General features: G+C 37.1%; 1 protein-coding gene across 1 annotated transcript; it reads right to left on the bottom strand.

The window, feature by feature from the left end:
* Window positions 1-204: 204 nt before the first annotated feature.
* CXXC4 (CXXC finger protein 4) lies at window positions 205-20202 on the bottom strand. Its single transcript, XM_021680368.1, has 2 exons — window positions 19141-20202; window positions 205-1293 (listed from the first exon to the last, which is right to left on the bottom strand). The coding sequence occupies exons 1-2, from the start codon at window positions 20200-20202 to the stop codon at window positions 1249-1251; spliced, it is 1107 nt and encodes a 368-aa protein (XP_021536043.1). The 3' UTR covers window positions 205-1248.
* Between the last annotated feature and the right edge of the window lie 5460 nt (window positions 20203-25662).

The following is a 25662-nucleotide window of genomic DNA, read 5'->3' as shown; positions in this document are numbered from 1 at the left end:
GGCCACTGGTCCAACTGGGAGGCTATGAGAAAGGAAGCTAAAAAGAGATTTAAAAGCCTCACTTTCATGAATGTGTTTCATTTTTTTTAACTTAAAAATACATCTAGTCACGCCTCAACGAGGGAGGTATTTATGTATTCAAATTTTAAAACAAACTACCCATTTCATAACATACATTGAATTAAAACATTTGGGTACATTTTATTAAGTGTTTCTTTTTCCTACCAAAAAAAAAAAAAGAGCAAAATATAAACAAACAAAAAATACATATACTCCATGTTGGGCTGAGAAAAGAAAGTCAATCATGAATTTCTCCCCCTAAGATATGATACTTTTCTCTGTATCCTAGAAAACACTGTTTTTCTTTTTTTTAATTTATACAACTGATTCTGCATGTTCCCAACTACTCTGAGTACTCCGCCTTACAGTGCAACCCAAGACAAGTCAACTACACTAAGTATTTGGGAGGTATACCCTTCTGTACAGCTTGTTTGTAAGCAATGCAAGTGCATAATCACTACTCTAATATAGTGCTCAAAAGGTTAATTGAAACTTTCATAACATCTTCCCCTCTTATAACAATACAACTGAAGGTAGTTGCTGGATGCATCATAATCTTTCAGTCTTGTAAAACTTGGCATCAAGTCTCTACGGAAAGATGCATGGCAAAACATGCCCCTGCTGTTGCTGCTTCTAGAAACAACTGGCAAAAAATATTTAAAGCTAAAATTTATTGCTCCAGATTTAACTCTCAGAACCATACTGTTGTGTACAAACTGTTAATCTCCATAGATGCTCAGACGTGATTGTCTCCTTGTGTCTAAACACACAAAATACAAGCTGCTATCTGTACAGTTTACAGTACTGAAACACATATATTTGAAAATGAAGTATAGATATGTACTTTGTAAAGATACATGATTTTACAGCAGGGGTTTACCCAAACTTATTTTTTACAGCCACTTTCAAAATAGACAACAACTTCACTAGGATAGCTAAATTACATCAAAGAAAGAATCAGTGTATTGAAAGTAAATAGACTGGCCAATTCCCCAAGCTCCCGGATTATTTTTATATGTCATTTTTCTTTTCTTTTCCTTTTTGTTTTTTTTTGGAAGAAACCCCTATACATAAAATGAAAATAATATCTGGATATTTTCTTCAGTGGTGGACTAAGCAGTTTCTTAAAACAAGACATTAGTTTGCCCTTCACTTCCAAATGCCTTGAAAATAAGATACACTACTGCTTTAAAAGAACCATCGGAATGCTTCAGCGCTGGGAACAGGTGTTCTCTATAAAAAAAGAGCAAGAAAACAAGTTAAGCTTTCTTTCTATGCCAATATAAAATTAGATTTTTCTCCTTTACACTTCAGCAATATTTTTAGTCAGCAATACACAACATAATGACTTGTATATTTCAACATTTAATAAAAAAAAGAAATGTTCATTCTTAGAACATTACAAAATTTAGGATGTTGACTTTAATGCTAATTTACTGAATATAATGATTAAAACACATTAGTCTAAAAAATACAGGGAACACAGCCTAGAACATGGATAACCATCAGAATAAAGGGGGAGGTTCAAACTATTAGCCAATAGTAGGAAGTCCAGCCAGAAAATCTGTATCTGCTGCATACATATGCATCCTATATAAGGTTGATATTTAGAGAATTCAGTGAGGTAATTTCTTTATTCTGGGAATTTCGTTTATGACAGGTCAACAAATATTACACTGATATTAATTCTATCATTTAACAACTCCTAATGCTAAACATTCCTACAAATAATCTAATGAGAACTATACTGACAATATATGCTACTATTTGAAAGTCTGCATTTTCAACAAATTAATGCCATATGTATGAAACAAACTTATACTAGCCAATGATACTCAGTGGAGCATAACTATCTTTTTGCACCATAAAAAGACTATAGTTTTCTAAAGAGTAGTAAGTTAGCACCAAAAGTATGAGCAATCATTTTAACAAAATGCTTAGAGTTACAGTGGTTTTTTGTTTTGTTTTGTTTTGTTTTTGGTTGTTGTTGTTTTTCGGTCAGAAAAATGGTACAGTATTGAATATTATACTATACTTGTATTCTTTAAAAAACAGAATCACATGAGAACATATTGAAGGTACATAAGAAACAATAAGCTAAATTTTCCCATAAGGGCAAATGAAAGAGGGTTGATTTTATTCCTTAGACCAGTCCAACAATCCTGTGTAGAATACAAGATGTCTGCCAAGAATAAGTAAGTATGTAAGTTGGTATGTTGAATGTTACTAAATTACTGGGTAGGTAGAGAACACGAACACACACACGCACCTCTTATAAACACATCTTAAGACAATGTTATAGCACTTGAATTTCATATTTCAGAAAATACATGAAAAATTCTACTCTAAGTACTCTTTAATAATTGAGGCTAGCTTTTATTTACTTTCTCACATTTGACTTATTTGGTTGACACAGTCCTACTGTAACAATGTCATCTAAAAATAAAAGTGTATTAGGTGGTTAAAAATGTCCATGAAATTTAAATGAAAAAATAACCATTTTGGAAAGCAAAGCTACTTTTCATTATTTGCACTAAAAAGAATTTTTAAAAACTTGTCCTCGCAGTCAATAAATTTCAAAAGAATGTGTAAGAACAAACTAATGATTTTTTTAAAAGTAAACTCTATTCCCAGTGTAAGTCTCGAACTCATGACCCCTAGATCAAGAGTTTCATGCTCTCCCAACTGAGGCAGCCAGGCACCCGAAACTAATGATTCTAATGCAAGTTTGTATAATGTATATACAAAAATATTTAACTTGTGAAGTATTCTCTAAAAATGCAAACAAGAAAGTCCATTATTCCTGCATAAATAGTACTTATTAATATTTTACTCCTTACTCCTCATGGTGTAATGTTTTCTTCTCTCCAGCTCACTATGAATACCTGAATCCCCCCCATCATTTGATTTGGTTGATGAGAGAAACCCCTTTACCACTTTCCAAAATTAACTTTTGAATGATAAATGTAATTGTATATGCTCATTACATTTATTTAGTCATTATTAAAGGAAGTATACGTAGTAATAAGAAACAACATATTCATTCTAATATTCATGCTTCACACACACACACACACACACACACAAGCAGTAAATGAAAACTTAGACGTTTATACCAGATGCTAAGCTTGCTGCCTGATGCCAACTAAGAATAAATTTTATATAAGTATGCATACTTATATAAATGTAGTCATTTTTAACAAGATAAGTTAGATCCAAACATATCCATGCAATTACAGATTCACATATGAAAAATAAACATGTGCATATATATTCATATATATTCACATTTACATGTATAGAATATGACATAGAGATGCCAATTTACTTTCAGATGCCAACTGGAAACAAGACTGTAAGTATATACTTAGATAATCTTGTATCTTGATAAACATATATGTTTATGAAGATAAACAGAAAAATGTATGGAGTACATTTTTCAAATGAGGTGAACTCCTTATGTCTTGGATACATTTTGAAATCTCTTTTCCAACTCTTTGCTCTTCCTGTGCCCCTTTCCATTACTCAATTTTATTTGCAATATTTAGAAAAAGCACTTCATAAAATGCCACCTGAGATCAAAGGTCATTGTTGTGAGGAGAAAGAAAATCACTTCTCAAAGCTTGTTAGCACAAAAATTAATTAGATAATGCAAATATGAGAAAAGCAGGGAACTGGTTTTCTTTACTAATACAACCTGTCACAAAATATAGCACTGTGATGTGTGCATATTATTATGCATACACTGAGGCCAGTATGTAGCTCCATATATAAAGATACAGTCTACTGCTGCAGGGGAAGGGTGAAGATAAGCAGGGAAGCATCTTTTAAAAAATATTTGTCCCTTATATCAAGATTTTTGAGGTCATGAAGCCTAGAAATGATTTGTTGGGAAATCACCTAAAATGTGTGAGAAAACAGGAAAACCACTACTGCATTAATTAGTACAAATTATCAAGGCATTCACCAGAAGTTTGAAGTCCGGTTTCTCTAAATTTTATTCCAGGGTTAAAAAAGTAACAAAACTCCTTAGTGTCCCATAGGCCACACAAAGCAGAAGATGTATGCCCAACTTCCTGCCCAATTTCCACTGGGCTCAGTGGAAATTTACTTTACTCCTGGACTGAGTTCTTTTTGGTCAAGATGGGGAAAACAACATTGTTTGCGTTCACCCATAAAATATTGGTTAAATAATAGGTTTTTTATTAAGTCTGTACTAATTTGGGGACATATCTTCCCTATTCCTGCCAACTAATGAGGTCATCTTTGTTAGAGGACTTTTATTTCAAATGGTGTGGGGGCTCAGCACACCAACGTGGAGGATTAAGCACCCTGACCAGCTACCTTAGGGTTATATAAATTCAACAGTCCCAGCTGGGGAATCACACTCTTGATGAGATTACAGTGACTTTCTGGATCTCCGTGATGCTTGCAGGAAATCGTTATCCTGAGTGACAGGAAAGCCAGATTCCCCAGGAAGAGAAGGGGGCGGGGAGGTAAAGAACAGAATGGAGTTGATCAGCATTGTTGAAGGCAGCCTTCACTGCTCATGCAGGTGCAAACACTGACATACAGCAGCCTGCTCCCAGGAGGCCTGTGGAGAAACCCGCAGCCCTCGGTTCTCCTTCCCGTATTGCTGTAAAGCATGGTTTTCCAGAGCATTCATCCCTTCAATAGCCAGAGCCATATACCGAAGACCTTAAACTAACGAGCTTAAAGGCATGACTTCTGTTTCCCTCCTAAATAACTTTAAAAAGTAATGATATTTCCCTGTATAAGATATATAAGAATTTTGTATAAGGTATATAAGAATGATATAATCCAAGCCCAAGTACAGTTTACACATGCTTTTAAAAAAATGAAGACAAAAGTTATCAACATGTCTCCAGCAGAGGTATATTTAATTTTTGTTAAATCAACCATGAAGAAATAATTAAACAACCTAAAATAAATAAAAATCCCCAAAGCTGCCGCCTAAGGAATTTGGGTATTTTTCTTTTTTGGTGCCTGCTGAGCAGGTGGTATCTTCAGGTTGAGGATGCATCTACACACTCTTGTGTAAAATATGGCAAGTCGCATAAAAATTCACCTCCTGAAAGCTGCAAAACGATATCTACATTTCCCTCTATATATATAAAGATAGGTGGGATTGGCTATTCATATTTAGATACAATATGTAAAGCGTGGCACTAAACAAAACTCATTTTAATAAATCCAGACATGAACTTTCAAAGGGCAAATTAAAGACAACTCGATGCTGAAATCTTCTTCAGAATGTATAAGGCTATGCAAATTGAGATAATAATGATGACATCTAAAGTTAAATATATCTTTCCAATATTTCTTCATATACTTTCTAATCCAAAAGTCGTGGTGATTCCCCTAGGCCTTCAGAATTCTACTGTGAAACAGGATGCTTCTAATACAATGATTTCCAAGCTGCAGTCAGTACTTTGGGCTACCATTATTCTTAAGCTAATCAAAAATAATTTCCGGTTTTTCCCTTTATTATTAAAGAAACGGAAGTCATCCAATCATTTTCTGATTCTCATGTAATGATGTGAAATATGCTTTTTCCAATCAAAAGCAAAGCAATATCAAACTGTAGTTAGCCGATACAGCTTCGTTCAAACTCTTCTGAAATAGTGTTTTCCTGTGAGGAGTCCCCTATAAGTTTCTTAGGCTCCAATCATCTAAGACCTTGAAATTGGAGCACCTCACAGCATTTGATTGACCCCTTCACGCTAGAACTTGAAAACCTCAACGAACCACTGAAATTTCACAATAGAAAGTACGAGAGTATTACAAAAGATAATAGTAGGTACCATTGTTTGCCTTTAGATATTTGATTATATTTTGTTTTGGCTTCACATGAAACTTTAAAACTTTGGAGTATTTTGCATGAACAACAACAAAAGATTCTGGTGAAAAAAACTACTTGTTTTTTTTCCTGATTTGATTCACAAAGAATGCTAAAACATCAAGTTATATAGGTTCTCAATTTTTTTACTGACAAAACTTCAAAACCTACTTGGAGAAATGGAAAATTGTATTATATATACAATATTGTGACTGTGAATACACACATATGCACATTAATACAAATCTTTGGATAGTTAATAATTACGATCTAAAATGATACCTAGGAAATGTTAGAGACACCCCAAAATGCTTTTAGCAGAAATATTTTCTATATCCTATTTATAATTAATATATTTTAGAAACCATAGACCAGTACTCCACTAATTTTACTAGAATTATTAGCAAGCACAAGTATAGAATAGGTCAGTAAATCCGAGAGAACAATTAATTTATGATATAGGATGATCTCACAGTCCAATAATTTGTTATTATAATAAAAAAACAACTTTATATTTTAACACCTCAATTAAAAATATATAAATTAATATAAACACTTTCTACTTTTTAGATTACACCCTACTTTCTTTTTCTATCCTATTGAAATATATATGTCATATACATTATGTAATATATATATGTGTGACAGATATCACAAGTCATATATATATTGCACATATATCACATATGTGATATGTATCAGATTAATTCTTCTCATAATTCAGATTCATCAATCATATCATTGTATAAGTATTTGTATACTCACATTTTATTTTGGCCATTATCCAGATGTAAACTAAAAATATCTATCAAAATTACCACTAACTGGAATATTAGACCCCTCTCTAAAAGAGAGAAAGCACCAAATAGGTAACTGCATAACTTTTATGACCCAGTTTTTTGGAGGCCTTAAATAAGATTATAAGGAAAACTCTAGTTTTTGGGTTTTCAAGTTGACATGTATGGCCAGGATTTCTCTGATTAATGGTGGAGAACTGTCAATGGCTTTCTCATTAGTAACCATTCTCTGTGGACTGTTCCCCTGCTACTCTTCCCACTTTGCCAATAGAGAGCTCCTCCTCCTCCTCCCCCTCCTAGATGAATACCACCCCCCTCGCCATCACTACTGCGATGGCATGATTTTAGGCAATGATAGCATGACTTGAGACGATAAACCCAGCTAACATTTGCCGACGGAAAGATGAGTTTATATATTACGTTATACAGATGCTAAGTCAGGTCAATATGCTGGTAGAGCCAGTTAGGAAAACAACTGTCTAAAGGAGAATGTGTGTGTCTAAAGGGTAGGAATGGGTTGGTAGGAAGGAAAGTAATAGCTTACCACCATGATTTACATGAGTCCGAGAGTGGCCAAAAAAGGTGCCCACTTTTGGCCCTAGTATCTAATGAACTACTTTATTTAGGCAATTCCTGTGATTAATGTTATGTAGAATTGTATTCCAACTAATTTTGGTAAGAACACTTCAAATCACATCATTCTAACAAATAAGTAAATTTATTGTATGATAAATGAGTTGTTTAGTGATTAAAATGTTCTTGGACATATACAAATAAACTGTAATGGGATGATACCAGGGTAAGCCGAAAGAGGAAAAGTGTTCAGTGATCCACCAATTAAAAAGGTGTTTTTGAAAAATTATTTTATGCAATATTTTTAACCCTATGTTAAAGGTTCTTAGAGGGAGTGTGAAAGGAAATTAAATTGAGATTAAAAAGCAAAAATTAGATTAATAACATCAATACTGTCAAGAATGATTAGAACAGAGTCAATTCTATTTATATGTTCCATGTGTTTATATTTATGACTATATACACAAATACATACGGTTTTATGATAAATGAATCTTAATCAATCTACCTACCTACCTACCTACCACTTATCTATCTATCTGGCAGAGACAGAAGTTAGATAATTCTATCTCCCCTCAAAGTCACTCCACTAATCCTGTTTAATGCAACAATGCCTTTAGGTGAGATCATTACTAATCAGCTATTGAAAAACCACCAGCATTCTTTTTGTGATAAAGTTGTTGGACAATTTTGAAAATTTTGGTTAATTTTAAAGCAGACAGTGAACTGTCTTGTTCTTTTACTGAAGAGAAGAAGAAATGTTCTTGTAAAATGTGAGGAAATGGGAGGCCATAAAAAATATTAAGAGGTGACATTTTAAAATTATCAAAGCTATGATTTAGACAGTCTCTAACATGTATTCAAATTAAATACAATAGTTACACCAAACCTCCATAAGAAATTCAAATTACAGTGCTTCTCTTTGAATTACTATAGATCTGAGAATTTGAGAAATACTCATTTTTTATATTATATAAAAAGTGAAAATAACTTAAATAAAAATTTTTCTCTTAGGTTAAGTTCCTTAGCATCTTGGATGTAGTCACTGGACTTCATTTGGTTTAGAATCCTCTGTGACAAAATTCCAGCCACTTCGAGAGACCCAGCCCAGAAACCAAAGCATGTTTTATGTCCATGAATTTCTTAGAGGAATTTAGAGTAAATTCCAAACATTTCAGTCATTAAGATGTTATCATCAAAATAATGTACTTGGTTAAAAACTATACTTCTGAAAATAACAGGTAGCTTTTGTAGTATTTCTTTAAAAAATTTTTTTTAAATAATTGTAATTCAATTGTAACTGCCATCACACCAAATGCCCAAATTCACAATCACTCTGAGTTTTTGGTCTCTCTCATTTTTTTTTTTAAATAATAAAATTAAAAGGTATATAATCAACAATTATTATAATTTAACTTTATCAAGTTATTACATGTCACCTAGCTCTTTAGAAATATATTTTGGCTTATTTCCCTCATTAAGAGGATATATACTCTTAAGCATTCTACGCTACCATGAAATCAGCATATCTTGTGCTAGAGCAAGTTCTCAAATATTTAGATTCAAATTTCTCCTCAGAGAATTTCCATATACTACTTCTTTTTCTATGAGTATTTTGTACCCCATCTTTGTGCAAACATATCCACCTTCCCAAGGTTAACTAACTAGCAGAGTCAATTAATAAGCCTAACCTTTTTTTCAAGCATAGAATTTATAAGATGTAGTGATTAATCATCTTCCATTTTTCTGGAGTCTTTTCTGTAAGTGCATTCCGTATTTTCCAGGAAATTCTCTATATAACCACTTAAAAATTAGAGATATTTTGGAACAATTAGTTGTTTATAGGATGGCCTCTATCTCCCTAAACACCATCGCTAATTTGGAGCATTGGCTTTTCTACATTTCTAACTGAAGACTAACTGAAGACCTGAGTGAATTACTCTTAAAGAGAAATGAGAAGGGGGTGGGGGTGGGAACTAGTTTCCATGAAACTACTTTTTCCGCTATGGTAAATGAAAAGAAACAATGTTGAAGAGTTCTAGTAGGTCTAAGCCCAGACTCATGGCATCTTGCCAAAAATTTTGAGCCTTTGTTTCTACCAATTTCTTATTTAAACCAGACTCAAGAAGATGACCTTGCACATGACAATCCTTTCTACCAACATGCTCCTTTCTCGTTTCTCTTGGATCTGTAACACTACACTCTGCCTGACCTTCCTCCCTCCCTCCCTTCCTTCTTTCTTATTCAGGTCAAACAAGGATTTCCACTACTCTGTAAAAATGTACTTGAAATAACAAGTCATACTGTAGATTCTCAGTATGTTCAAATGTTCAAGGCAAGTATTCTTTCTTTTCTTATTCCATGAAAAACTCCACTAACAGAAAAAACTTAATAGTACACCACATAATCACATGGGGTAACCAGGCAGAGATCATCAATAGCAACCTGTATTTCTTATCTAGGTCTGGGAAGAACTAAGCCAAGGATGCATCAAGGAATCCCAAGGCTTTTAAATAGGTATGAGACTGCTCCCGGAGCAATTATATCACTTTAATTCAATTATGTCATTTTACATGTGTCCACTTCTTGGCCTGAAAGTTAAAAATGTAAGTAGGGAACTAAGTATCTTCGATGAAGGACTAAGATATAGAGTTAGGGATTTAGATGGGTATTGCAAAAGGCAGAAATAAAGAAAAGTTTAAGTTTCTTAAACAAGTGTCTGTGTGTGTGTGTAAACATATATGTATGTATATATCCACAGAGCTTACCACAAATCTTAGAAAATAACGGTTCCTACCTAAAGATTAGTCAAACTGAATTGCATTTACCCAGGGCTACGTGCTTAGTAACATACCATGTATTCATGTACATACAGCATAGGTACAGACCTGCCTAGGAGAAGTAAAGACCCACTATTTATAGAAATACATTTAAATTTTACTCTTTATCTTGTTAACATTGTTCCATTTACAAATATAATTTCTTTCCTCACTACAGACTCGTTCAATAGTGTTGTTGCTGTCACTAAACTAGTGTTTTTCAAACTTTTTTGACTGCAACCAACACTTAGAAATACATTTTACATAGCAGCCTAGTACATGCATACACATACATTTATGTATACATACAAACTGAAACAGAAGTTTAACAATATGTACTCTTACTGTATGTGCTGCACTCATATATTTTATGTTCCACTCTGTTCTGTTCTACTTTCTGAAAATCCTTGTGGTAAGCCAACACATGGGCCACTAATGTTCTGTCACCTGCAGTTTGAAAAACACAGCTCCACGCCACACAAATAACATATTCATGTGAAGGGAATCACATGAGGAAAATCCAAAAACCACTCCACTTCATAATGAATTTAACTCTATATAGCAGCCCTACTTAAAAGATCCAATTTGTATTTCCTTTGGGACAGAAAAGGCCAGTGTTCTCTATTTTGTTTTTCATGGATGAAAATTAGAGCATGCAATGTATTTAATGTTTACTAGAAGATTCCACATCTTCTCACTTCTCATCCCTCTACGTACAACTGAGAATTTTAGCTCTTTCCTTATTCTTGACTCCGTTAAAACCATCACTGGTCTCATTTAACCGACACACAAGAACACTTCCCATAGACGTCTTTCCCCACCAGTTACATTCCTGCCACCGATTCACCAGCAACCGTAATCATCATTTCCACACAATTAAATTTATATGGTCTTTCTTTTAAAATGTATTTCATCTCTTTTCACTCTGTAAGGTTTTGGAGAAAATGTATCTTCTCTGGAATTTGCCAGATTTGCTGAAATACACAGAAATGCCCATGAGTCTTCATGATCTATAAACATATGCCCCTTTTCCCTCTGGTCCTCCTAGATCTCTATCCTTTTGAGTCTATCAATCATCCAAGTTTTGGGTTTTTGGTGTTTTTTTTTTTTTAAGTCTTTGGGCAAGAAACAGCACTTTCAGCAGAGTTTTCCCCAGTTTGATACTTGTTCACGTTCTCAAGAATGTCCTCTAAAGTATGAATTTAGATGCAGAGGAGATCCAAATGGGATCCCATTTTCCACCCATCTTGGAAGCATTCTCTTTTAGTTACACTTTGGAATTATTCTACCAAATGTTTCAAAGACATAAGTAAAAATAATAACATCAGCTATAACACAATCTGTTTTCCCTGTCTCTGATTCAGCTGCCACTCCACTGAACTTGAGCTTCAGCTCTGACTCCCAAACCAAATATATTGAGTGAAGTCATAAAAATATTATCTTCCCTCTTTTTATAGTTTCCACTCTCTGCAAAACTTCTATATCTGCTGAAGGAAAGCAGACATCCATATCCTGTCTTGACGAAGTTCCTTCTAGATACTGCATTGCATCCTGACCTGAATATTCCTTTCTCCTTGGTTTTTAATGCTTTCTGGATTAGTATTCTAAATCTTTTAGGGCTTATCACTGTTGTTGTTTTTTTCCCCCCCAAAAAAAACCATTAGCCTTTTCTATTATTGCTCACTAACTTTCTTCATTTCATAAATACCCTCTCCTTATTAAAAAAAGAAAGCTCTGCATAGTTACTTTACTTTTTATTTTTATCTCAAAATGTGTATCTACCTGTTTTACTCCCCACACACCTATCTCCCAAAACAAAAGTAACTCTAAAATTTTCCAGTATTTATTAAATATGTTCTCCAACTAGAATTCATATACATTTAACCATTCTTTCTTACAATGATTTTCTTAAACTAATTCACATTTAGAATAACTCCCCGTGTCTGTCCAAATAAGAAAATAGTAGGCAAAGGAAGGTGTTGTGTTAAAGTCAATCTCTCTCTCTCTCTCTCAAAAGTTATAGAAATTAATGGCAGTGGTGTGTCTTTGGTGAGGAAGGAGGAAGAGCATTAATTTATTTAACCTGGCTCACCACACTGACTGACTTGATTAGGTAATTTGTACACTTTTCCTGGGCATTTGGCAGTGCAAGTACAAGAACAAGGAAAACTCGTTTATCAGGTTTATCTCTTTCCAAGTGAAATCAAGCCAGATATTTGGTGAACTGGATGATTAAAGCAAAAATTCAGAAAACACAAACCACAACATAGTCTGCCTGTGCTTTAATTTCTGAAAACTATAAGTAACCTGCTGGTGGACGGAATTATCTGTAAACATAATTGTCTTATTCTCTACTTTTCATTGAGGACTTTAACATAGGAATGAGAAATTGCATAGCCTCTTTCATTATACAAAGTACACTAACCTGCGTACAGTATCAAAAAGTTGTAAGCTAACGGATACTATTATCCCCATTCTATAGATGAGGAAACAAAGTTCAGAGAAGTTATGCTGATGTACCTAATTTCAACTGTAAGTTACCTGATACTATTAGCTCTTCCCATAACCCATCATCAGAATGTGGCCATATGGCCCACATATAATTTTTAATTATAAAAGAAATGAAAAGCCAAGAAACTAGGAGTACTTTCCTAATATAATTTATATTTGGTTTTAAATCAGCCAAAGAAATACATCTTTAGTGTTACTTTTTTTTAAAAAAAGAATTTTTGCTTTGCCACTCGCTATTAAGAAATGTAATGTGAAATAAATGCATTAAATATTAAGAAAAAGAAAAACAGAACAAATTTAACAGGCTCGCTCTCATACCTGGCTTTGGATTCTTATGCTGTTAAAATAAATTAAGAGAAAGCCCCGAAGTTTCACAGAGGAAAAAAATATTTCTCATAATGTTTTAGAGTAGAAGTTAACAAGCCTGCTGGGATCCTTTTAGCCCCTGCAGAGCTAAGTCTTCAACATTATTAAATGGCTGTCGCATCTGAAGTATGGTGCAACATAACTCAATAAACAACAGAAAACATATGATGCTGAATGGAGGGAGGCGTTTCGATTACCGTGCAGAATAACTGAATATCAGGACAGGTGTTTGTATGTGATGGAACAAGATATGACTGAAGGATAAACCATCCCTGTGCCCCTCCCCCAAATATTTTGAAACTCTTAAGGATAATAGCATAATGCCAGATGAAGAACTATGTTAAGAATGAGCAGAAACACTACAACACAAGGAACAGAATTAATGCATATGTAGAATCTTCAAAATTTACACTGATGACAATAAAAAAATCCTTGAAAACAAATTTTTGTAAAAAATGGTATTTTCTAGAGTGTTCTACGGCCCCTACCAAGATCATCTACATTCTAATCAGTGACTGAAAATCATACATAAAAATGAAAAATTTTACCATTATTTTGGGTTCATTTTTGCTTTTTAAAGATTAACTTAAAAATAAAGGAAAACTAAAAGAAAAGTAGTCCTTTATCCAACTTAGATATTTACGTGGGGCTTCCTTTCAACAAATGTTGAATTTAACCTATTAATTTGATTAGGTATTTTTATGCAATGAACACATTAGATTTACATTCTGTATAATGTGAGGAAAAATACATGTAAAAAATGGAAGCATATCCACTCTTGTGAAATTTATTGGATAGTGGGACATTTTGTTACACTTTTTCAAAGCAAAATTAAAAGGTGAGTTGTTTCCTGGTAAAAATGAACTATGTATTCAGATAATCTAACCAACTGAGTTCAAACAGTTCTAAGCACCAACTACTTCAAAAGAGTTTTTAAAAACACACTTCTACAGATGCAAATAATTTCATGTTTTAGTGTATCCAGAAAGAGTATTCCACAGGGTTGCCAGGATCACCCTCCCCACAGATCCTCAGTCCCCAACCTGGCAAACTAGAGCCAATGTGGATGAAACACCCACCCTTCTTCCACTCCATTCCAGTTTTAGTCTTACAGACTAGTTGATTAATTTGTTCTGTATTTGCCAATCTGTAAGTCTGACTATAGAAAACCCCTAACTGTTCACGCAGGGTATCAAGGAACTAACCAAAATAGGCAGCAATACTTCAGTCATCAATTCAGCAAAAAGTCTAAAAAGTCAAGTAACTTTTATTTTCCTAATCACTAGACATACCTTTCATTCTTATTTAAAATGTACGATATTTTTATCTGATTAGTCTAAAAGTTGTTATTGTTGATTTGTTCTGATTGGCTTTCTGATTGTTTATTTGTTTGTATTTTATTTGAATGACAGTTGAATTTCAAACAAACTTTCTTAGAGGATAACTTACACATGGATTTTAATTACTTTTATTTTACTATTCCTAATTGCCATGCAAAACATTGCTTAGAATTTACATGATATTTGCATGGGTGGGGGTATTATTTTCATTTAGGAATTATTAAAAACATATGGTCCTTTTAAAAACAACCTTGACTACCTTGTATTACATGTAGTGATAGAGGGAAAATCTCTCTGGATTTGTATTACAGCTTGATGCCTTGACTACAAATCTACTTGATTTTAGTCAAAGCTAAACTTTTCTGAACTCTTTTCTTATCATTTATGACACTCAGGATCTTTTTTCCTACGTCATTTCTATATTTCACTCTAGTGTTAATATACTATGATTTTGTTTGAATTAATTGACAACTTTCCTCTTTCCCTTTGATAGTTACATATTTGGATTTTGAGAATAAAACAAAAACTTACATTTTTATACTGGCATGTTTTTGATTTTTGAAACTAAAAATTGAGAACTCATTTTTAAATCGTGATATAAAATGACAAACTGGTGGATGTTTCAATTTAAGATATGAAACATCTGTGTTTACCTATACATTTTTTTTTTAAAGTCACCAAACTTCAAAAACTTATAACACGTTCAATTATTGACCGGTTTCGTTAACTATATAGATGCTAAGTTTGAAGGACACATCTATTTTACATATGGTCTACAAATAAATTTCTTTGGAAGCAGGTACCATCTTCCTTGTAGACAATGCTGTGTCCAGAATTTTACGACTGCCCTTTGTGTGGTGGGGGCCCTTAGAACTTAATAGCATATATAAAGAAATGTGTCCCTCCTCCCCTAAAACACTCTTCAAAAAATCAAGTTATCAAGTTTGGGGCAATATTTGGGTGTTTCCCACCAAACCCCTTGGTAGCTCAATCTAACTAGTTGGCCTGTATGTTCAGTAGATAAATGTTTTCAATGAGAGAAAAGTTTTAAAAGAAAAGAAAGAGACTGAGATTGTCCTTTTCCTTGAGGTTTCAGTTTCTCTTCACTATAGTCTCTTCACTATAAGGTATCCTTTTAAAGTCCTTCCCTCCAGCTTGTGGTGGCAGCGGGTAACTTAGAGCTGAGAGCCAAGGGTGGGGGCAGGGAAATCTCCTGAGGTGCTGCTTACTAATGTAATTCCATAAATCAGCTAATGGGAGAGAAACCAGATCTGTGTGGTCTCTAATGCTGTCCCACAGAGATCAATCATGTCACCTGAACAATGTTCAGGGACTAAGAGGCTGGGGTTGCCCGTGGGACAATTCTATCCCTTGAGCCATATCGGGTTGGGATATTTTAAAAAGTTAGATCTTCATATCAGAAATGTAACTGCTGTGAATATGAAAACTGAAGGATTGATTACCTATGCATGAGACAAAATGCTATTATGTAACTTATTATCATAATGCATAAGCACATGTTTATTAAAATCTCTCAATTTAATATTGATCATTTAAGATGCAAGTTTTTAAAATAAGTTTTGTTGCAGAAAGGGCATACAGTATTTGTAATAACTGCTTTGAATAATTAGTGACATTTTTTAATGTAGTAATTGATTAAATGAACAGTGTTCTATGCAAATATACAGTGCACAGTATCATAGAAAAACTAAATTTGTTTTATGTGCATTGTTATCTTATGGAATATTATCAAGGAGGTGATTTTATAAATATATTTCCAAGGCATTAAGATGTTAACATGAGACTAAGCAGGAAAATGTGAAAATAAGTAACGCTGTTTTAAAAGGAATGCCAGAGGGGAGGCTTCAAAAAAAATGTGGGCAAGAATCCCAACACATCCATGTGAGTCTGTCTTAATTTCAGTTTACTCACCCTGAAAATCTGATTAAACCTCCAGCCTTTGGGATGAGAATAAGTCAAAGGAAAGAAGGACACATGAGGCTTGAAATGATAAATAAGAATATAACTAATGATTATGATGCAAATATTAATCGGTGTCCACAATTTAAAGCCAACAAATACTAGTTACTGACCTTAAACCTGAAGTCCACAGGTATTATCCAAAATGAATCCCCAAATCATCATCCTCAGCTAGGGAATCTATCCAATCTCTAAAACATCTCCACAGATGATGATAACTTACAGGAACCAAATTAGAGAGGGAAGCAGGTCAGCAGGGGACTTTTCACCGACCAGCAAACACTGCTCCAGCTTTGGTTCAGTCATGTAAACCCTGTCACTCTGACATGCATCCAGCTGCTTCCCTACAACCACAACGGTGTGGTTGCACATGTGGTGAAGGCTGCCATTGCCTTTTTAAAATAATCTAGAGAGAATCTTAGCCAACTAAAAAAACGAAGCAAAACAACCCCCCCAAACCCCCCCCCCCCAAAAAAAACTTTTTATTTTTGCCAAATAGCACTCTACTAACAATCTTAGCCTTGAGCCATGACCCATTCTCTGGTAGGAAGGGGTATGTTTTTAGGAAAACATCTTCAGAGAGTTCTACAAAGACAGAAATGTGTTTCCCTTCTTACCCACACCCCATTTTCTGAAGATCAACAGAACTTTTGTGCACTTGGATTAAAAAAAAAAAAAAAGAGGAAAAGGTAATACTATGGGATCATATGTGATCAAAATGTCTAAGGAATTTAAGCATCACAACAAGTTTGTGGGAAAACTATCCAAAGGAGGAAAAAAAAGGAAATTTGTGGAGTTTGTCTAGACTGATAAATCAGCATAGAAACTTGTGCAGAAAACCTATTGGTAGCCACACTAAGCTCCTTCAGAGCGGTTATTTACTAAATAAATCAGAATTATTCAGTGGTCTTACCCACTGCATAACCTAAATCAGGATGCAGGGAGTGCCAAGGATCTAGCTGCAGATGTGGCCTACTAGCAACATGAAATCTGTAATTCTAGATACTATACAGTTCAAGTGGAAAAATAAAAGCCATCTAGTCCTTATCGACTGGGCATTAACAGGAAATTTTAGTATGAACTGAATTTTAATTTCCCATGGGCCTTAGAGACCTAGAGGTAAGTTACAACAAACCAATCCAGAAAACAGAATTCAAAAACTAAAAACGAATTTTTGCCACCTAGCAAAAAACAGGGACCTGCATTTTTATAATTGCTATTATCTTTGTTCAAGCAGAGTTGTCAAAAGACGTGTAATAAACCATCCTGGAGGAAAGTCAAACTTTCGACAAAGAGATGGGTTTTCTTAAAAAGAGGAATACATGTAATATTTTGATGGAACTGATCACAATCAATAATGATATCAATATAATACTGGGTTTTTTTTGAATCCCAAAACGCTGTTTGCTTTGTATATTAATAAAACTTAAAAAAAATCTATTATCTTATTTGTGTTCAAACCTCCAACAAAATTCTTTAATTTCCCTTTTTTTTTTTTTTAAATCCTTTCAAAGACCAGTCCTTCATGGAGAAAACTCCTTTAAGCAGTGCTCACAATTTTTAAAAAGAATGTACAAGTGCCCCCCTGATGATAACTTGTGAGGGCCAGTCTCATTCTATAATCCAGCCCATAGAATATTCCCAAATGCTAAATCCACCACTTATATTCTCAAGTATATATGAACATCCTACCACCTACTCTGTAAATGATATCAAGGGACTAAATATGATTACTTGTCCATACATCTTTGCTAAACATGCCACTAAAATCATTTACCTATGATTGTACATTTTTCCCTTTTTGTTTTGATCACGTTACCACATGAAATTTCCATCAAACACATCACTCTTTGTATTTAACATAATTAGAAGCCTAATTTGACAATTACTTTAGTGACAATCAGTGCATTGTCGGATTTAAGGACATATAGGAAAAGGAAATTATTATTGACCATCTAGGGTATCAATCAAAACTGTGCTTGATTTATAGTACAATTTTGTGACCACAAAATGATTACTTTGTCAAATTCAGAGCCCAAAGGAAATATTCTTTGGTAACCAAATTTTAGTAATCATTTGTGAGACTATGTAAAACAATTCTTAAATAAAATTGCCATCACCTGTCCGAAATGAACTAATTTTGTCCCTTGATTCTAAGTCACATCCCCTTAAAAATTGCAGGTGGTGTTCAGCTTTCTATATTATTTCTGCTTTCTCAAAATTACCAGATATGCAGAAAATGGGAAACAGAAACATTTTTATCATGGTGAAGAGAACAATTATTCTAGGAGGGGGTAGAACACCCTTTTGAATCCATGTTATTTCAGCTTCAAAAATAACTCTGTGTGTGCGTTTTAATGGAAACATAGGCTTGTGCGCCACAAATGGTGTCCTCACTGTTATAACTGGGCCACTGATAAGTCTTTTAGCCAATAAAACTATATAAAATGTGATGTGTCCAATCCTTTGGGCAGAGATACTTTTAAAACTAATACTAAGAGGGAGGGGGCATATTAAACCGCGAAGGGGCATTTTTGAGCATATTGAATGTGAAACTTCTGATTTTTTAAACCAATTACATTAGTTTACCACCGCAGATAAAAAGGAGGGGCGCACCCCCATCTGGAGGCCAGTTCCACGCGAAGTGCAGCTGGGGAGGGTGGTTGAGAGGCCGAGCCCTCGCAACCACCTGCAACTGTATCTTACAGCCTGAATGAAGCTTCAGGAAAGGGGTACTGCATCTTCAAGCCAGACAAGAAGCCCTGAAGGGGAGAAGAGAGGGGAGTGAGGAGGGAGGGGGGGAGACTGGGAAACAAGAAATCATCTCCTCTGACCTCTAGCGAAGTGCCAGGTTTTTTCTTTAGCTCTTCACATTTTCTAAATTTGCAGATCTGGTGTCCCGTTTTGCGGTTCCTGCAACTGCTGCAGACGCCACAGTTGATGAGCCTCTTGCAGGGCACGCAGACCCCACACCTTTTCCTCTTCTTCTTGGCCGGGTTGGCTCCGCTAGCTCCCCCTGAGGAGGACGAGGAGGAGGAGGAATGATTCTGCGGGCAGTCTGCCAGATTGGCAATTTGAAACGCACTGTCTGTGACGGCTGCTGAGGCTGCTGCGGGGGAGTGAAGGGCTGTCATGACGATGACCCCTGGAGGTAATGAGATGCCCCCTAAAGCCGGGATAGCGGAAAAAGTCCCCACGCGCTCGGGGAGATTCATTATCTCTGCTTCAGCAGCGCCGCATTTGAGCTTGTTCATGCATTCCCCCGCCAAAGGTCTGCAGTGTTCAGGGGATAAGGTGGAGAGGAAATTAGTATTTGCCATTTGCAACGACGGCTCTGGCGGGCAGCCAGCTTTCCCCAGCCTCTGGGAGTCGTTTCGGTGGTGCATGCTGGTCCTGCTGCCGCCGCCGCCGCCACCGCCGCCGCCGCCGCCGCCACCGCCACCGCCGGCGGGGAGAATTGCCGAAGAGGAGGCGGAGGAGGAGGCGGCGGCGGAGGAGGATTTCCTGCCGCCCCCGCCGCCCCCGCCACCGCCCCCGCCGCCCCCGCCGCCCCCGCCGCCGCCCCCGCCCCCGCCGCTGCCCCAGAGCATGGCGGTGGCGGCGGCGGCGGTGGCCGCGTTGTCGCAGTTCCAGGGGGACATGCCGATGCGCGCGGCGGCCGCGGCGGCGGCGGCGCTGCTGGGGAAGATGGGGGTGGTGATGCGCGCGATCTTGGCCGCCTGCGGGAAGGCGCCCCCGTTGGTCTTGTAGAAGGAGGTGGCAAAGGAGCGGTAGCGCTCCATCTCCGAGTTGTAATCCACAAGGCTGTTCAGGGCCCCCTCGGGCAGGTGGCTTTCCTTGGGCAAGCCCGGGGCCTCCGGGCTCGGCCCGGGCTCCACGCAGACATTGGTGTTCATGGTGCAGGGGGGGAAGAAGGGGTGCAGGGTGGAAGTGGGGACCGCCTGGTCCGACACCTGGGTGGGAAAGGGGGGGAGGTGGGGGGGAGGGAAGGGGGTGATGGTGGTGTTGGGGTGGGGGCCGAGGCGGGAGGGGAAAGTGGGTCCGGATGGGGAGAGCAAGGTGAGGACTGCTTTATTCCTCTCTGGGGCGCATTTCCACAGACGGTGAATTCCCAGGCAGCGTCTTCCTTAGCATTATCCTCCAACTGTTACAACTAAAATAAAGAAAGTCATTCCAACGAGCTGCACGAGGAAAAAGATGAAAAATAAATAAACAGCCTCCCTCACTACCCCACCGCAGACACTGAGAGCTCCCACATTCTTCGTCAGGTCGTTTGCATGACAATCATCAAGACGTGACCCCCCCACCCCCCCCCCCACGCCCCCCCCCGCCACGCTCCCAACCCACTCCCTCCCTCCCCACAGCACATCACAGCTCCTCCCCCCTATTCTCATAACCCTCCAGAGAAAATGTATTAATAGCCAGGATACCCGGGGAAAGAGGAAAGACGGGGGTGACAAATGCCGAGGGAAAAGGGCAATTGGAGTGCTAAAGACATGCAAATCAGGGGTGGGAGGGCGATACTACCTATAAGCAGAGGGCATTTAAACATTATGAAATGTGTGAACAAGTGCTGCCTGGGCATGCAAATGCTGTAAAGTAGAAAACAGCAATGGCCCTATGAGGAAAATGAACAGGAAATTAGCAAATGAAGTACTGAGAAAGTCTACAATACATCCGAGTATAAACTGTAAGCAAACACAATACAACTGAGAGCTAAGAGACTGCCCACATACAATCTGAACTAAAGAGGCAGGGAAGAAAGAACTACCAGCTGCCACAGTGTCCTTCTGTGTCTGCGGTCATTAGTTTGAATCCCAGCACAGCTGGCTCTGTTAGGGTCTTAATTCAATGGACCAAGGACAGGTCTCAATTGTACAAGCCATTTGGTGGTGGGGCTTGGTGGGGGTAAGAGGGTGGTGTTCTACTTGTTTAAAAGAAAGAAAGAAAGAAAGAAAAGATGGACTAGTTACAAATTTTTTAAAATAATACAAACAATGTCACCGGTTTTAAACCAAGTGCCTGCAGCCTCTGTAAGAATATCTCCAATAATTCCTAATGGAGACTCCTGTCTCTTCCCAAGACAAGAGGAAAGCATGGGACTTTTTTTTTTTTTTTTTTTTTTAAGGCTCTCTCATAGTCACTGGTTTTTACATTGAGTAAAAGATGGGGGAAGGAAGGGAGATCCCTTAAGGTGTTGTTTACCTGAAGAAATAACCATTAAAAAGATTTTCTTTCTTTTGCTCTTTTTAAAAGGAAAGTTTCATGTTAACTGGGTATTTGCATTCATCCCTTTGCTTACAGGCCATTATTATGCTTTGGGAAGAGGTATTTTAGTTGTTTATCACAGAGGAAGAGGTACATCTCAGCCTTTTAAGAACTAACGCAAAGACATAAAGTGTATATTAACCTAAAAAAACAGTTTCTTTGTTTCCAGATTTTTTTGGGGGGGGGGGCAGAATATCTTTTTATGACATCTTTTGAAGCCCACATATTGGTCTGGAATGTGGAGTTCAGGGAATTCTAAATGGGGGCCCAGTAGTCTCAGTCTCAAATATTCAGTTCGAAATGGATATCAATTACAGTAATTATGCTTATAATTAGATTAATGAACCATGTATGCCCAAACTCCAAGTGCAAAAACTTCAAGACCTGCTGATGAGGTGCCCTAAAAAGAGGGGTTTACGTAAACAAATCCCTATTAGGCAAAGTAAATCAAGATAAGGAACCTCACCCCAGGCTGGATTAGAAGCTAGCAGGCATCTTTCAATCACAGCAAGTCCCTAATCACTCAGGAACCACCTCTGTGGTTTCGCATTAGGGAAAACTGCTCCCTTCAGAGGTCTGATGGCAATACAAAGGGTGCCCCCAAAATGCTCCTGGCTAAATATTCTTGATGCTTGGAAGGGGGTAGGGGAAGACACAGCAAGAATATGCATATAGCTTCAGTTTCTGCGAATCACATTGTAACTGCAAGACCATAATAACTGCTACTCAGTAAAAACTAGTTATGCCAACCATGCATTAGCGACCACATTGAGTGGAGGGAAAAAAAATTCAGTATTTTAGTCTTTTGACCTTGTTCCAAATAAAGAAATAATTTAATGTCCCTTTTCCAGAGTATTAGAGTGCTGTTTGCAAACAGAAGCTTTCCTTGCTTTTCTTATTGCCATCACCTCCCCCTTCCTCCCTCAAGGTTTAATGCCACCAGAAACTGTAGAAAATGATTGTGCCCAGTATCCAGGTCATTATTGTTTAATCAATGCATCTCTGGAGCATGAAAAAGGTACCTAAGCCACAGCTATTGTTTGGATTTTCTTTAAAAAACAAAATAAAACACACACAAATAACTGTAGTCCTATTCCAAAGCTAAATTAGACAACCATACTTCATGATCCTGTTTTGCCTTTAAACAATGTGACTGTACATGCCTAATATTGTATGTCTGGTCTACCAGAGACATAGAGATCAAAGGTCATATTTAACATTCAGGAGGAGGGGCGGGTGCAGATTAATTAATAAATTAATACAGCGACGCCTTTTATTGCTGGAGTCCAGCATTAATAATCTACTTTTACAATCCCAACGGACAGCAAACATTTAAGAGAAAAAAAGCCAGAGAAAGAGAAAGAACAATCACTTACCAGTCTCTTTTTATTTGGGGAGCCTTAGAATTTGCAGACGCTGCTAGTCTGCCTTTAATTAGTTGCACATCACCCCCTAACACAAAGAAACACAAATCCAGATGTGTCTTGGCAGCTCCCAATTACAACTTTAATACTTGTAAACAAACTGTTGGGGGGGGGGATAAATAAATATGCGGATCAAAAAAAAAAATACCTGTAAATGGCTTTTTTTTTTCTTGTTGCAGAGAGAAGGAGGAGGAGATGGTGTTAGTGGTGGGGGTGGAAGGAGGAGGAGGTGGGGGGAGAGGAAAGAGCCGAGTGTGAGTGTATGTGTGAGAGCGCGGGGCTGTTCTCGGTGGTCTCTCCTCTCCCAGCGCGTTGCTCTCCGTCCGTCTCCAGTCGCTGTGTGCGAGGGAGGGAGGGAGCCGGGGAGTCTCTCTCTCTCTCCCCTCTCTCTCTCTCTCACCCTCCCCCCTTCCCTCTCTGTTTGTGTGTGTGTGCGTGTGTGTGGTTGCTGGGGGAGGGGAGCGCGAGAGAAAGGCGAGGGAGGAGGTGTAGAGGCTGGGGGCGGGGGCGGGGGGGGTGATTGGCGCCGAGGTGAGGAGGACGCAGGGACGTGGACACCTACTGATGATTGGCTGCAAATTACACGGGGAACAAGAGGCGCACGCGGGCCAGCGCTCCCCTTCACAAATCCTCTGCTCGGCGGAGGAGCCACGTTACCCTGCTGGCCTGCCGTTCGCCCTCCCTCCCGGCGCTCGGCTCTCCTGCTCAGCCGCCCAGCACAGAGGGCCGTTGATTATTTTCTTTTGCTCTCAGAGATAATTGTTTGGAAGGGATGGAAAGAGGGCGTTTCCGCCACTCTCTCTCTGCGTGTGTGTGTGTGTGTGTGTGCGCGCGCGCGCGCGGGTGTGCGGGTGTGCGGGTGTGTGTGTAAATAAACTTGTCTGGGTTTTCTGGCTGGGTTGAGAAAAGGAGTACAAGAAACAGAAAAGGTCGCGTTTGTTTGAAGAATGCTCTTAGTTCGCACCCTACCGCATGGCTTTTAAATAATTTTCCTGGTGTACCCAGAAAGACTTAAAAAAAAAAAAAAAATCATATCACTTGTGTCTTTAAAGTAAGGGGAAACGGATCAGTGTTCTGGTTGTCCGGATCTTTTAAATATTATTATGCCCGAATGTAAAAAAATTGGGGATGTGATGCTTGACCGATCTCAAAATCAATCTCAATCCCTCTCTCCCTCTCTTCTCTTTCTTCCCTCCCTCCTCTCTTCTTCTCTTCATTTCTCCTCTCTCTCTCTCCTCCAATTCCCTTTTCTGTTCCATCTGGTACTTTCAAGTATTAACTCAGATTTTTAACGTTCTGCCCTATTTTTAATTTCAAACTTTACTTATAAACTACTCTTATATCTGCATTAATTGATTTCATACTAGTATGAATTCTTGACGCTGGAGAAAAATAGTTTAATAATTGACAGGTAAATCTTTTACTACAGGTCACGTATAAATAAAACTCATAAATGCAGCTGTGAGTTAACTTTTTCACTGCTGCCTTCAAGAAAATGAGATATTCCTGGATTCATACTATCCTACTATTGAAATGAAGTATTCTCTAGTGGAAATAGTTATGAAATAATATATAAAATGGGTATCTTTTTTGATGATAATTTCCTAAGAGTGGCTAAGAAGCTACAGAAGTAGAAAAGAAAATTAGGCTGATTAAATTGGTATTATAAAGTCTTGTATTAAAATTAAAACTATATTCTAGAATAATGCAGTAGTTCCAGAGAAGGAGGAACAGTATAATGAGTTGTCTCTTTTATTATGACAAAATGCTGAAAAGACATTTTAAACCATTTTGTATTTGAATTTTCAAAAGATTGACCTTGACCATATCAAGATTGTCTTTTTTTTCTAATCTTTTTTTTTTCTTTTTTGAACTGAGCATCATAGGAAATTGATCAGCAAAATGTAGGCACTTTTTAATGAGTGAAAACATACTGTAAAGCTGATAGATTCTTAAACATCTTTTCAAGATATTTATAATGCCAGTCCAATGATAGAAGTTTTGAAGTTTGTAAATGAACAATTTTTAAAATCAAAACGCCATGCTTTCTCATGCCAACTTTGCTTTCCTTTTCAGAATACACCAAGCTCACTTTCAAAATGAAAACCTAAGCAAATGAGAGGAAATAAGCCCTAAGTTCCAAAGAATTTTATTTTCTAATTCATAAAGGAAAAACTCCAGAATATTTAGTCTTAATTAATAAGAAATACTATTAATGACCCATTCATATCAGATCTTTACTGATCTGCAGACATTTTATTTTGTCCTTGCAATGACTGTCTGAAGAATTATTTCCATTTTTACAAATAAGTAAATTGAGGCCCATAGAAATTAGACAACCTAGATCGAGTCATAAAGTCAGTATGTAACAAGGCTAAAATTTGTACCCAGTCCTGTCTATCTCCAAAGCCTTATGCTTCTAACCTTTATCCTAGTTTCATGATTGGGAATTAATCAATAAACCCTCTCTGCATCCTTGAAACTTAGCTTTAATTATGAGCATAGGCCCCTTATTAATATGACATTAATTGCACGTATAGAACAAATTATAAAATATACCTCATGGCCCTAATGGTACATCATTTTCTTTCCTTAGGGAACTGATTACATCCTTAGCCAAATGTGATAAAGAGAAATATCTCTTTTCTGGTCTACCTCTTATCC

This window comes from Neomonachus schauinslandi, chromosome 2, assembly GCF_002201575.2.
Source record: "Neomonachus schauinslandi chromosome 2, ASM220157v2, whole genome shotgun sequence".
Classification (NCBI taxonomy): Eukaryota; Metazoa; Chordata; class Mammalia; order Carnivora; family Phocidae; genus Neomonachus; species Neomonachus schauinslandi.
This window is presented reverse-complemented; position numbering and strand designations above follow the sequence as displayed.